The sequence below is a fragment of the Oncorhynchus keta genome, chromosome 10 (genome assembly GCF_023373465.1).
Source record: "Oncorhynchus keta strain PuntledgeMale-10-30-2019 chromosome 10, Oket_V2, whole genome shotgun sequence".
In the NCBI taxonomy this organism is placed as follows: Eukaryota; Metazoa; Chordata; class Actinopteri; order Salmoniformes; family Salmonidae; genus Oncorhynchus; species Oncorhynchus keta.
Window position 1 is genome coordinate 61,382,831 of NC_068430.1, and position 13,627 is coordinate 61,396,457.

At 43.2% G+C, this 13,627-nt stretch overlaps 1 protein-coding gene across 4 annotated transcripts in view; it reads left to right on the forward strand.

The window, feature by feature from the left end:
- Positions 1-13,627, forward strand: part of LOC118389126 (signal-induced proliferation-associated 1-like protein 2) — a 101,887-nt gene that overhangs the window by 69,905 nt on the left and 18,355 nt on the right. For all 4 annotated transcript variants that reach the window (XM_052527430.1, XM_052527433.1, XM_052527432.1 and 1 more), the window contains exons 10-14: positions 196-411; positions 5,802-5,951; positions 7,839-7,936; positions 8,559-8,656; positions 9,897-10,300. In XM_052527430.1, coding sequence (XP_052383390.1) covers positions 196-411; positions 5,802-5,951; positions 7,839-7,936; positions 8,559-8,656; positions 9,897-10,300 — 966 coding nt within the window. The remainder of the gene's footprint in view (positions 1-195; positions 412-5,801; positions 5,952-7,838; positions 7,937-8,558; positions 8,657-9,896; positions 10,301-13,627) is intronic.

Sequence of the window (13,627 nt, forward strand, 5' to 3'; positions counted from 1 at the left end):
CTCCCATTGATTTACAGTATAACATATTTGGCAAGTAAGAGGATTTACACATTTTTACATTAGATGCACTTAATAACACGGTAACAACACCAACTCATACTCTTACAGTATAATTTTAGTACATATACTTCACTGTTTTAAGATTGTTTTGTAAGACGCTGAATTGCTAATGTGTCTTTTGATTTATTCTATCAGGAGCTGCTCGGAGATGTACCGCGTCCCCGTGGTGGAGTACAAGACCACCACGGCTGCCGGCTGGCACCGCGTCTCGACCGCCCCAGGTGGCGGCCCGTCCATGTCCCGGGCCTCCCCCACACAGGGCCCCAGCCCTGGGCAGCAGATGTTCCACTACGCCCAGGGGGCCATCTCCCGCAGCACCTCCTTCGACAGGAAGCAACAGGACGGGACCAGGTACACCTCAGCACCCACCTCCATCTTCATTGACTCATAGTTCCAAGTTCAAACGCCCTAGATCAGAGGTACTCAAATTTGAGCCTGGCGGGCCAAAGTGCTGCCGGTTTTCTTTTCGAACAGGCTAAAGTCATTGTCACTGGTTGGTTAGAGATTCCACTCACGAGCACTGTCTTCATCAGTCCCTGCTTATCAGAAGAATTTACATCAGCAGTACATGGAGACCAGATTTGAGTATCCCTGCCTTTGACACTCATAATCATGCTCAAAGTTTGTCACCAAAGGAAACTTGAGATACACTATCTTTCAACAGTTTGGGATCACTTAGAAATGTCCTTGTTTTTGAAAGAAAAGAAAATGTTTTGTCCATTTAAAACAGTGTAGATATTTTCAATGTTGTAAATGACTATTGTAGCTGGAAACGGCTGATTTTTAATGGAATAGACGTACAGGGGCCCATTATCAGCAACCATCACTTCTGGCCTTCTAGGCAGAGTTGCAAAGAAAAGGCCATATCTCAGACTGGCCAATAAAAAGAAAAGATTAAGCTGGGCAAAAGAACACAGACACTGGACTGAGGAACTCTGCCTAGAAGGCCAGCATCCCGGAGTCACCTCTTCACTGTTGATGTTGAGACTGGTGTTTTGCGGGTACTATTTAATGAAGCTGCCAGTTGAGGACTTGTGAGGCATCTGTTTCTCAAACTAGACACACTAATGTACTTGTCCTCTTGCTCAGTTGTGCACCGGGGCCTCCCACTCCTCTTTATATTCTGGTTAGAGCCAGTTTGCACTCTTCTGTGAAGGGAGTAGTACACAACGTTGTATGAGATTTTCAGTTTCTTGAAAATTTCTCGCATGGAATAGCTTTCATTTCTCAGAGCAAGAATAGACTGATGAGTTTCAGAAGAAAGTACTTTGTTTCTGGCCATTTTGACTCTGTAATCGAACCCACAAATGATGTTCCAGATACTCAACTAGTCTAAAGAAGGCCGGTTTTATTGCTTCTTTAATTAGAACAACAGTTTTCAGCTGTGCTAACATAATTGTAAAAGGGTTTTCTATTGATCAATTGGCCTTTTAAAATGATAAACTTGGATTAGCTAACACAATGTGGCATTGGAACACAGGAGTGATGGTTGCTGATAATGGGCCTCTATAGATATGCCATATAAAAATCTGCCGTATCCAGCTACAATAGCCATTTACAACATTAACAATGTTTACACTCTATTTCTGATCAAGTTGATGTTGTTTTAATGGACAAAAAAAATGCTTCTCTTTCCAAAACAAGGACATTTCTAAGTGACCCCAAACTTTGGAATGGTAGTGTATATTACATCAAACATGCTTCCTTGCTTGGTATAAAGAGTCACTCAGATGTCATATACATATACAGATTTGCTGACCAATCATGTCTGACTCCTCCCAAGGACCTTTACTAATGATTGAATAGGACTCATTGGTGACCTGTTTTTGTTAGTGAAATTGTATAATTTTCCCGACGAACACAATGGCACTTCTATCCTTAGTATCACTGACACTGCACGACATTAGCATAGGCCGTGCATAATGAGGTCAAGGTTTTTGTAATGTGATTAGCATAAAATTAAGTGGCAAATACATGACTGGGAAACGGAGACTGCTCTGACGGGAAGAAAAACAAGATGGCAGAAGGGGCATGTTCATTAGGGAAAAGCAACTGAGTGTTTTACAACGATTTGCAATGGAAAACAGGAATGGGGTTTGTTATTTGACAAGTCTAGGTAAAACATCCCGGTTTGTCAGTTTTCTACTGTTGATCCCTAATAAACTCGACCCAGCTCTAATTCCAACTAACATGCTGTAGCTACGATACTTAAAGCAGTGTTTCTCACAGCCATTGCTTCAGATGGTGTTTGCACACACAGTGAGTACCAGAACGAGAAAAAAACAACTGAATCAATGATGAATGTAGATGATAAGCACTCTTTGGCACTTGATATGATACTAACAGAAAAACTAACAGAAGAGACTTGAGGGTTTTCCTCGTTTTTGCCCATATGTTTGGTCATGTTTTATGGAGTGATTTTAGTGGCAACAGAATTTTTATCAGAATTTGTATCATGAAATGTTTAATTTTGTTGGCACCAATGTCACTCCATAAGCATCTACTTTTTCACTCTGTCTATAAAGGATTGTGGATCGACCTCCCGTGTTGTGCCCCTGTTACTGAACTTGGCACACAGCATGGAAGTTGGTGAGGGGTTGAGGGCGGGGGGCTGTGGGGTTCGCTAGCAGGGCGTCAAGGCATGTGAATGTTTTATTGAGCTCCTGAGTGTTGAGGCTCTTGTTTGCAGCCCTGCACTGCCTCTCTGCTGTGGTCTGTGTGTGTGATACACACACACACACACACACACACACACACACACACACACACACACACACACACACACACACACACACACACACACACAGTGACAGTAAGGCTACCTCAGCACTGGTCTTTTGGGCAGTGTTCCATTACATGTCAGCTATGCAAGGGTGCATCAGGTTGAACGCGCGTGTGTTGCCATGCGTATGTGTGGTGTTTCACATAATCAGTGTGTGCATATCCTTTTACAACTGTATGACAACTGTGTGTGTGCATGCAAGCATACCGGTATGTGTGTGTACATGTGGGAGTAGTGCATTTTTGTGGGATGAGTTTGACCTTTTGTCAAAAGAAAAGCACAGCCTATTGGCTGTCATTTTTCCTTATCGTGGCGGAAAATTGAGATGAAGTGATTCCCTTCTAGTCAATGGTTTCACAGGAATGATTGTGGCATAGATTGTCCTCTCAGGAGTGAAAACTCTATTTTCAGATTGGATTGTCCTTGAAAATGTCTGTATGAAAGACTTTACAAGTCTACACTGAGTGTACAAAAGTATTGTGAACACCTGCTCTTTCCATGACGTGGACTGACCAGGTGAATCCAGGTGAAGGCTATGTTCCCTTATTGACACAACTGTGGGAAGCATTGGAGTCAGCATGGGCGAGCATCCCTGTGGAACGCTTTCAACACCTTGAAGAGTCCATGCCCCGAAGAATTGAGGCTGCTCTGACGGAAGCGGGGGAGGGGGTCAACTCAATATTATGTGTTAGGTGTTCTTAATGTTTTGTTCAGTCATTGTATATTATAGACCTGTTTGCAACCATATAAACTGTTCTTATCAGTCACGTCGCTCTCTTGGAGACATGGGCATTTCATATGGACTGCACTTCACACAGAAGAGGTTCATTGTTGGGTAATTGTATACTTTTAAAGCAAAATAGGTTGTTTGCTTCGCTACAAACTCTTCTGGTGTCTGATATTTCTCTCATTAAACTTAAGATGTCAGGAGTTAAGATGTCAACCCTGCTTTGGCACCAAATTATGCATTTATTTCTCCTTTATTTTATCAGAGATTCATACTGAAACCATGATCTCTTTTACAGATGAGACCCTGAATTACATAAATTCCAGAAAATACCCACATCAAAATGTAAATACAAAATGCAAGCAGAAAGAAAAACACGGTCAGAAAAAACAAACACGTTCATCAGTAATGAGGTCCTCAATCAGCTTTCTGAATTGCCCTAGAGGCACCAGAACATCACATTTGAACGATTGTTCCACAAAATAAGGTGCAAGAAAACTATAAAAGCAGAGTTGCCTAACTCTGTATAGACCAAAGGAATTTCCAGAGTTCGCCATCCCTGAGACCGGGTGTCTAAAGTTTAGTAATGATGTTCGGTACAGTGGGACTTTATGTAAAAGGGCTTTATAAATGAGAACGAAGCAATGTATCAACCTACATGACATCAGAGGGCCAACCAACTTTCTGGTAGAGAATGCAGTGATGAGTACGAAAATTGTCGGCCATAATAAAGCGCAGTGTGCTTTGATAAACTCCAACTAAAGGCTTTAGTGAACCTAAAGTCCTGACCCACTAGTCATTGTCCTTTTATTTGGGTTTTTAGTTAGCGCTTGTGAGCTACACTTAGGTGGGGGGTAGCTTTTAGAACAAAGTTAGAATTTTCATTTGTCACTGAAATTTCTTGAGAATCAAACCGTAATGAGTAACAAAATTAAAATGACCACGTATTTCCAAGACACTAGCCTTCTCAGTCTACTTTTCGGACCAGACCAGTTGATAGAGTAACATATTGGTTCTTATTAACACTGTGGAGCGTACCGGGAGTCACCCACACCATTACCAGCAGGAAATAGGAAAACCGGTTTCTGGGTTATAATTCATGTAACATTACATTTCCCGCACCCTTTTACCATACCATATTTGTCATATGTGACACTTTGTCTGGGTTCTACAGAAAAAAACAGACGTGATAGACTCTGAGGTAGTACAATGGAACCATTAAGGTGACATGTTTTCCTAAGGGAAACGACACGGAGACACTGCATATGTTTGTGTGGGGGTTGTTTGAATTCAAACACTTTGTGGCTTCCACTCCTAGTTGGAGCTTCGCCAGCTAATTAAGAGGGAGTGGGACTCAATTTGCAGCTGCCAACGCCTTGCGAAGCAGGCCTGCTCCAAAGCTGCTGAATATGCAAGATTATCCTCCCTTTCACACCACCTCATCCCTTCCTCCCTGCCCTACAATATATACCCTCTATTATGCTCGCTTACCCATTGCACATTTACGATCCCATCTCAGCTTTTCCATATGATCTGTGATTCTGTGTTTTTTTCGAGGGCTCAGCGTTCCTCCCGGGCCGGCGGGAGAGTCGAGTTTCACGAGTCGGAGGCTCAAGCATCTCCCACTCTCACGGAGGCTTGGAACAGTCTGTTCAGGCTAAGAATAACGCCTGGCCTAACTGAGAACTTACGCTATGTTCCCCTAGTATTTCCCCAAACACTCTTCATAAATGGATGGGATTCTAGTAGTCCAGTTACTATTTATCGTCACTGTCTAATGGTTGACCTACTATTTGTATTGTCAGTATCGAATAATAAAAAATTAAACATCTTATCTACACTCTGTAATTTGACCTTTGGCACAATGCACATGATGATATACAAAGCAAACAAACAAACATCAGGGGCACGTGTGTCATATGTCCAGACTAGGCGATGAGTTGTAATGACACGCCTGACATTGTCACGAAGGCTCTTTGAGAATAACATGAGTGATAACATGGTCGTTTAGCAGATGTGTTTATCCAAAGTGACCCACCCAGTGGGCAATTTAGTTTGTACAGTCAAAGTGTTCCCTTAGACCTGGAGTGTGTGGCCATTTTGAGAATCCAACTAACAACTAATCCTTTCCATTCAACAGGGCCATTGAAGCTGTAGCCTACAGGTGGGGCACTTTGGCGGTCGAGGCCCGTTTGGTTAAACGTTCCCTAAACGTTATTTTGTGGTTTTCAGGGTACTGCAGGAATATGAGATATCCCCTACGGCCTCCTGTAGCAGTCGGGAACCTGGACAACTGTACTGCAGCTCCCCCAGCAACCAGTCCACGTCCAGTGACCCCGGACCCTGTGGCACCTGGTCCCAGAAGGCTGGATACATTAACGGGTAAGTGCATTAGGGCACAGCGCTGCGATGCACATTTTATGACCGCTATGGTGTATATTTTAGGACCACTATGGTGTATATTTTAGGACCACTATGGTGTACATTTTAAGACACTCAACCTCATGCCTCGCCACTCGATGGAGAGTTACATACACAGCAGACTGGGTTTGAATACAATAATATTAAAATACTGTATCTGCGCTTGATTGAGCTTGTCTGGGGCAATGATGCCGATGGAATAGTGCCAAAAGTAGAAACCCCGCCCAAGTTTATTAGATGTTTACGTTCCTCAAAATAATCAAGTCCATGTTTGATGGCATCTGTTGGAGAAATCTACAGACCCCAAGCACAAATGAATGGGAGAGATGGCTGTCATCTAATAAGGTGCTTTTCTTTGCTCCTAGATTAGATCAAGTTTCATTTGGTAATGTGCTTAAAAAGACAAAGAGCATAATACATAGAAACGCAGCATAATGCACAATTAAAATGCATATGAAAAGTGCAACAGTCTACATATTTACACTCCTATCAACCCTCTTAAACCAGACTATCCCCACATGTGCATAGATGGCACATAATCTATAGAGAAAGAGGACCATAATAATACTATGGTCATTTAGCATTTTCATCCAAAGCGATTTTCATAACTGTTCAGCATTCACAATGACCAATAGTGTATATGATTCAATCCCATTTATTTTAAAACCACTTTTTACCTCTGCCATTGTCTCAAAGTGCTTTACATATATTCAGCATAGTCTATATATTCAATACAGTAACCCATATATTCAGTATATGTAGTAGGACCAGTCGCGTGTCATATGATAGAGGAGACGGCCTATCTAGGACAGAACAATGCCATTACCCCCCCCATCCTGGTTCTTCCAGGACCCCGATCCTTGACCTTCTGCAGTCCAGACAAGTCTATAGTCGCCAGGCCAGAGGCCCCAGCCGGACCCTGACTCTCAGGTTGCAAGGCATTCCTTCAATATCCCCACAGCATCGAGACACATTGTGGAAATGTGTCTGGGCAGCCACAGTTTAACGGATACTGTTACACGCCAAGGGAAAGGTTTGAAATAGCTCAGTGTGACTAGCCAAGTGGTGAGGTGAAACAATGGCCAGTGGTGCGAAAAGCAGGAAGTGGGGTGGATAAGGATTACAATGCACTTTAAAGGTTCCAATGCAAATCAGTGACAAAGCATTGAGGATGCTGTGGGAGAAGATTAATTTAAACCCATTTTCTCAATTGTAATGTTTGGGAGCCATGATATGCTGGTTAGCGTTCTCTTTGAGGCATGAGTTTAGGACAACAATTCTCATTTGACATAATTATTTAATTGAAAGTTGATACAGTTGTGATTAGGTAAGGCATGGGTAAGCAACCCTGTTCTTGGAGTGCCGCAGATACTGCAGGATTTTGCTCCAACTAGGTACCACACCTTACCAACTGAGGTAATTGGTCAGTTAAATTATTGCCTAAATTCAAAACACCTGGTCTTCCAGGTCGGTTAAATCAAAAACATGAAGTGCTTGGGTCACTCCAGGACCAGCGTTGCCAACCCCTGTGGTAGGATCTGGCGGCTCTACATTAGATCATACATTTACATTTAAGTCATTTAGCAGACGCTCTTATCCAGAGTGACTTACAAATTGGTGCATTCACCTTATGACACCTTATCATGCAGGTGCGGGTCAGTTGAAAAAAAACTGAGTCTGTTTGGGCAACAACAAAACAAATGGCAGACCTGCGCGTCACTGACTGACTGTCTTCATGGTTAGAATGTTCAACAAAGATATCATATCTTGCCTCCCTCTTTTGAAGATTTAAACCAGTTTGCTGATACCTCTAGCTTTATGTCCTGTTCTTCTTTTGGGCACCTGTAGATGCCAGTCCCCTGCACTGCACCTGGACCAGCCGAGCGACAAGGAGGGAGAGGGCCGGAGAGAGGGGGAGCCCAAGCTGGAGAGGACCAGATCTGCAGGTATGGGTTACTCTTCTTCATCACCAGCATCGTCATCATCACCATCATAAGCATCGTCATGTAATCACCAATATCATCAACTGTGCTATGAAAGAGACTCGCCAGTCAGTAGAAATGCAGCAAAAAGGTCAGCTGGAGACAGACAAAACAGAACGCAATATTAACTGTCATTCTTACAGATTCAAGATTGTCATTCACATAAAGTTTTACCAAACGTCTCATGTTGTGATGTCAAAAAATGACAAATGTGCTTTCATAGCATGTACCTTAAAATAGAATGACTAAATAACTGCCATTCCAATTCATTTTTGGGGAATTTCAGAAACTGCATTGAAAAAATGGCAGTAATGGCAACTAGGGTCATATTCCTGAGTTCACACTGTAGTAAAAGGTTTTGCAATGGGAAATGAAAACAAGCATTTCTTATTGGACACATTCAGGTAGTCCCTCCCCACTTTAATCTGTTTGCTTCCATTTGGTTCATAGTGAATATGACCCAGTTCAAGTCCTGAATATATGAAGAGTTGACCTGACATCAATTCTAGTGGACAGTATCGTAGAAATTGTACCACGAGTATTTTAACGAGATAATTATATCACAAATTGTCTTCCTCTTTTGCAGAGGCCAAGTGGCACCATCCCTCCACAAAGATTCTGAACATGAGGGAGAGAAGCCAGCCGAGACAAGGAGCAAAGGACTCCCCCAATAAATACCAACATGTGAGTACTTGGAAAGAGTTAGTTATTTTAATGTTTAATGAGGGTTGCCTGGTTGACTTTGATTTTACAATGTAATGCTTTTTTCTTGTCATGTTGGATTTGGGTTAGTTTGTTGCGTCTGTCATCTCATGGAATAGCCTACATTTGAGCGTCAATGGGAAGAATGTCTTGTAACACTGTTTCAGGACAAAATCAGTTAGTTGTAAGACACTTTAAATAAATAAATAAATAATATGTTTCATATGAAACCAATGACAAAACATGGCCATTTGGTGAATATATCCCATAGGAATTTGCCTCGTCAATCGACAAAGGCTTTGGTAGACCTACCTATGCGCTCCCAGAGCACCTTATCCCCTTCTAGCAGCATGCATGGTCGGTTTGAACTGGAACACGACACCCTTGACAGATGGGCCATGATAGGCCATGATACAGTACGTATTGTCATCTGATCTTTAGGGTCGCACCTAGCAGTAGAGAACGGCTCGGTTACCCATACAGCCCCAAGCCGACACAGTACGATGGAGTGTAGCTCTACGTCTGCAGGGAACGAGGCCCGCCTCCTCTCGTCCTTGACGGACCAGGCTAGATTAGGTCAGCTTACCCTTGTCGGTGGTGACGCTTTTGCTGTCGCCTCTGATTTATTCTCCTGCCCCCCAAATCTGTGTATTGAAAGAAATGGTGACGCATGGTGAATGTCGATTCATGTGCATCATTTCTTTCATTAATATTACTATGAGTGAGGAAAAATATTGCAAAGTTTGAAGCTTGAGGGGATGCTGCTGCTTTTGCTGATGAACAGAAAGAGGGGTAGAATGTATTTGCCTCCCTATGCAGAACACATTAAAGTTTCATATGCACTGTAAAGGGCTGCCAAACATTTCCAGGGTCCCAATTCCATAATTCTAAAGTTTTAAGCGGTTAATATATTCCGAACCGGTGAATAAACCCACAATGTGTATTTCCACTTTTATCTTAGATCTGATTGAATTGTGGCGTCAGGATACATAGCTTATGTATCATTGTTTTTTTAATGTTTACTAGTTGCCAAAATCCTTGTTTCCTCAATTCCTCTCTAAGCTCATTGGAGGTCTGAGGGAGGGGTCTTGGATCCTTTATTCCAATACGCTTTGAGAGGAACTGAGGAAGCAAGGACTGAGGGAGCAAGGATTTGACCGTTAATTTTCAGACACAAATGAATGCTGCTAACCACTACCTATTGTTGTGTTTGATCTTCCAGTCTGGCTCCAGTCACTCCAGCAGCAACACTCTCTCCAGCAATGCCTCCAGTGGCAGCAGCGACGAAAAGCGCTTCGGCTCGGGTGACCCCATGGACCCCGATGCCCTGGGCCTCATCTACATCAAGGGCGCGTCCACCGACAGCGGCATCGACACGGCGACTTGCATGCCCCCGCCGCCTCCCCCTCTACCTGGCTGCAGCGGAGGTGGCGTACCGGGGGTCTCGGCCGGCCGACCAGTCCCCCAGGATGCCCGAGGGGAGCAGTGGGTAGTGGGGGGCTACCACGGAGCGGGGACGCCAGAAGAAGGGTTGACGTCACAAGGCTACAGCACCCAGGCCACTTCGGCTGGGCACGTAACGGACGGGAGCTTGGGCGACCTGAGTGAGATTTCCTCCATGTCCAGGTAAGGTGTAGCTCCAAGATAAAGTTCCCCTAAGTACAGATCTAAGATCAGCTTCCCGTCCCCTTGTCCATTAGTGTGGAAACTGCAAAACTGACCTACGATCAGCGTCTAGGGTAACTTCACCATACACCAAGAGGCTGACTGGATCCCTTTTGTCTGACCGGTGACCAGTGCTTGAATTGTGGCCACAGCTCACCAATACAGGGTACCAGCATCTGAAATGTTGTTCTGCTTGATTATCGGATTATATTGTAGAATATTCACTCTAAAATTAACCCTGTTACTGTACAATTGAAATCAGTTCTGGTACCTTTTCATTTCAATTCAACCACTCCCAATGACACTTCATAATGTGATGTCAAACTGCGCCTGTTTTCAATGTCTGTCATTATTGGATGTGAGTTATTTTTGCTCTAGGCATGTACACACATTACACATTGGCATGATGAGTAAGCAGAGACGGACTGGGACAAAAAATGGCCCTGGACTTTGACCTAGACTGGCCCACCACAACCAGCCCGCGGATATTCCACTGCCGACACACACACACACGTGTACACACACACACACACGTGTACACACACACACACACACACACACACACACACACACACACACACACACACACACACACACACACACACCAGGCCCTAATACCACCACCAGCATCACAGCTACTGTACACAAATGCGGTAATATAGTGCTACAGAACTCACATAATGTAGACTGTTATAAGAGTTCTACAGAACACATCCTGAATGGTCATGATTGACAAATATCCCATCAATCTGATGCCTGAGCATAAAACAGAGAATGTATAATAGCTAGAATACTCAGTGAGACCAAGCACTGGCTGGATTCACTATGTCAAAGTAGTAGACAACACTACAACAGACGGCACAGTGAACCAGTAAAAAGACACCGGCGTTTTGGGTGTAAAGTGAATGGTAAGTAGAAAAATGTCCTTGGCTACCTTAGCGGAAGAGTAGTTTTCTCAGCAGCTCACTTTACCCCAGCTCAGCACACAAATTCAGTTGTATTCATAGATTTAGCTACAGATTATAAATATAGCAACATAGTGGAAACAATAGCTTTATAGTCAGAATTAATCATCATGAAATTAATAAATAAAAGGCGGCTGTGCTGTGTCAAAGACTGACTTTACAAGCGTTTTACTACACCCGCAATAACATCTGCTAAATATGTGTATGCGACCAATAAATTGGGATTTGACTAATGACAATAGTAGGGCTTCAAACAAACACAAGTACATAGTACAAATATGATTAAAATATGAAATATCATATGTTGTAGTTCCTATTCAACTAAAGTCGAGGAATAGGGCTTGAAATGACTGTGGCTGGCATGCACATTAATCAAGAAACTGTCTGACTGGCATCATGTCCTCACTAGCTTTAAGCACCAACTGTCAGAGCAGCTCACAGATTACTGCACCTGTACATAGCCCACCTATAATTTAGTCCAAACAACTACCTCTTTCCCTACTGTATTTATTTTATTTATTTATTTATTTTGCTCCTTTGCACCCCATTATTTTTATTTCTACTTTGCACATTCTTCCACTGCAAATCTACCATTCCAGTGTTTTACTTGTTATATTGTATTTACTTTGCCACTATGGCCTTTTGTTTTGCCTTTACCTCCCCTATCTCACCTCATTTGCTCACATCGTATATTGACTTGTTTATACTGTATTATTGACTGTATGTTTGTTTTACTCCATGTGTAACTCTGTGTCGTTGTATCTGTCGAACTGCTTTGCTTTATCTTGGCCAGGTCGCAATTGTAAATGAGAACTCGTTCTCAACTTGCCTTACCTGGTTAAATAAAGGTGAAATAAATAAATAAAAATGTTACTGGTATAGTTAGTTTGTTTATTAGTTAGCCTAGTTAGTTTGCCCAATATAGATGTTGTGTTATCCATGTCTCCCTCCCTGCCCTGGATCCCCTTTGCCTACCGCTTCGGCTGCGCTGACTTTTACTTGTGCTATGCTCACAATCGTCGGCTATGTTGTCGCTGTCCTCTACTTCTGCTAGAACTCTTGTCCAGGGGCTGTGGCATCCCCCTTGGCATGGGCTTCATGCACGTTGACGTTAGCACTAGTAGCAGCACAACTGAATAAGTCGCTCAATTTCCTACATTTGGCTGCATCTGACTCCAGGGACTTTTTTTGTCTCTTAACTTCCCCCCCCCCGTAGTGTTTTTTTGTGTGTGTGTGTTGTGGTGTTACTTTTCCATGTTGATTTGGGAGTTTTCCTAAGCGGACTTCTCTTTGTAGCTAGCTCAACTTCTCGTGAACGGGAGCCTCTGCTCCCTCTAGTTCCATGCTACTTGGTTCACTCACTACGACTCTCTGGTTCATTCGTATACTGTCTGGGCTGTGTTCGTGAAAAGGAAATGTTTGGAACGTTGCAGATAGTAATGTAATAAAGAGAGCTGGCATGATTCCCTGTAGTTTTAGCCATTTGGGGCTCTAGATGGCTAGTCCACTACTGTAAGGCAAATGGGTAACTGTTGCAAGGCTGTGCCTGCACAATAAAAACGTTTATTCACATAGACTAAAGTAGCCAGCTAACCTACTTAACCAGCAACTAGGCAAAAACCACCATGTCGTCATCATCACAGAATCTCCCCACCAGATTCCCAATCCATTATTTTTGCACTTCCTCTCCAAGCCTGTGCACATTAGCCTGGAGTCAAGGTTACCTTTCCAACATTTTATTTCCTCTGTTTTTGGGTTAGACCAAATATAACAGAGTTTACAATTTCCTGCCCTCCATTTTGAGGTCAGACGTGATGAGCCCAACTGTGCAGTTTCCTGCTGGGCCAGGCTGAGAGGTGACACCAGTACCTCAATTTTGGGGTCAGATAGGACTAGATATAGTCTTACTTTTCATGCTGTTTCAGTCTGAGCGGTGACATCACGTTCTCCATTTTAGGTCAGACTGCATGAGCCAAACCGCAGTTTCCTGCCGGACCAGACTAAAAGTAACCTCATCCTCCAGCTATTGCGCATAGCCTATATAAGCCAGGGATATCAACCACTCTAAGTTGGCCTTAGTCAGAGTGGCCATAGAATTCTATGGAAGTACTCTACTGATTTAAAGTATTTGTCATTTACACGACTGCGAGGCGTGGCTCTGTGCTTATGGTGTGCTAGTGTACGCGGGAGGGTTAAGGGGAAAGTGTTCTGGGAGATGATTGGTTGGTAGATTAAGCCGATTTTAAACAAATGCCTGTGCGCTGGGAGTTTCTCCAGGCTCACTGAATTGGATGTGTTGGTCCACCAGACGTGCAGTTGGGGA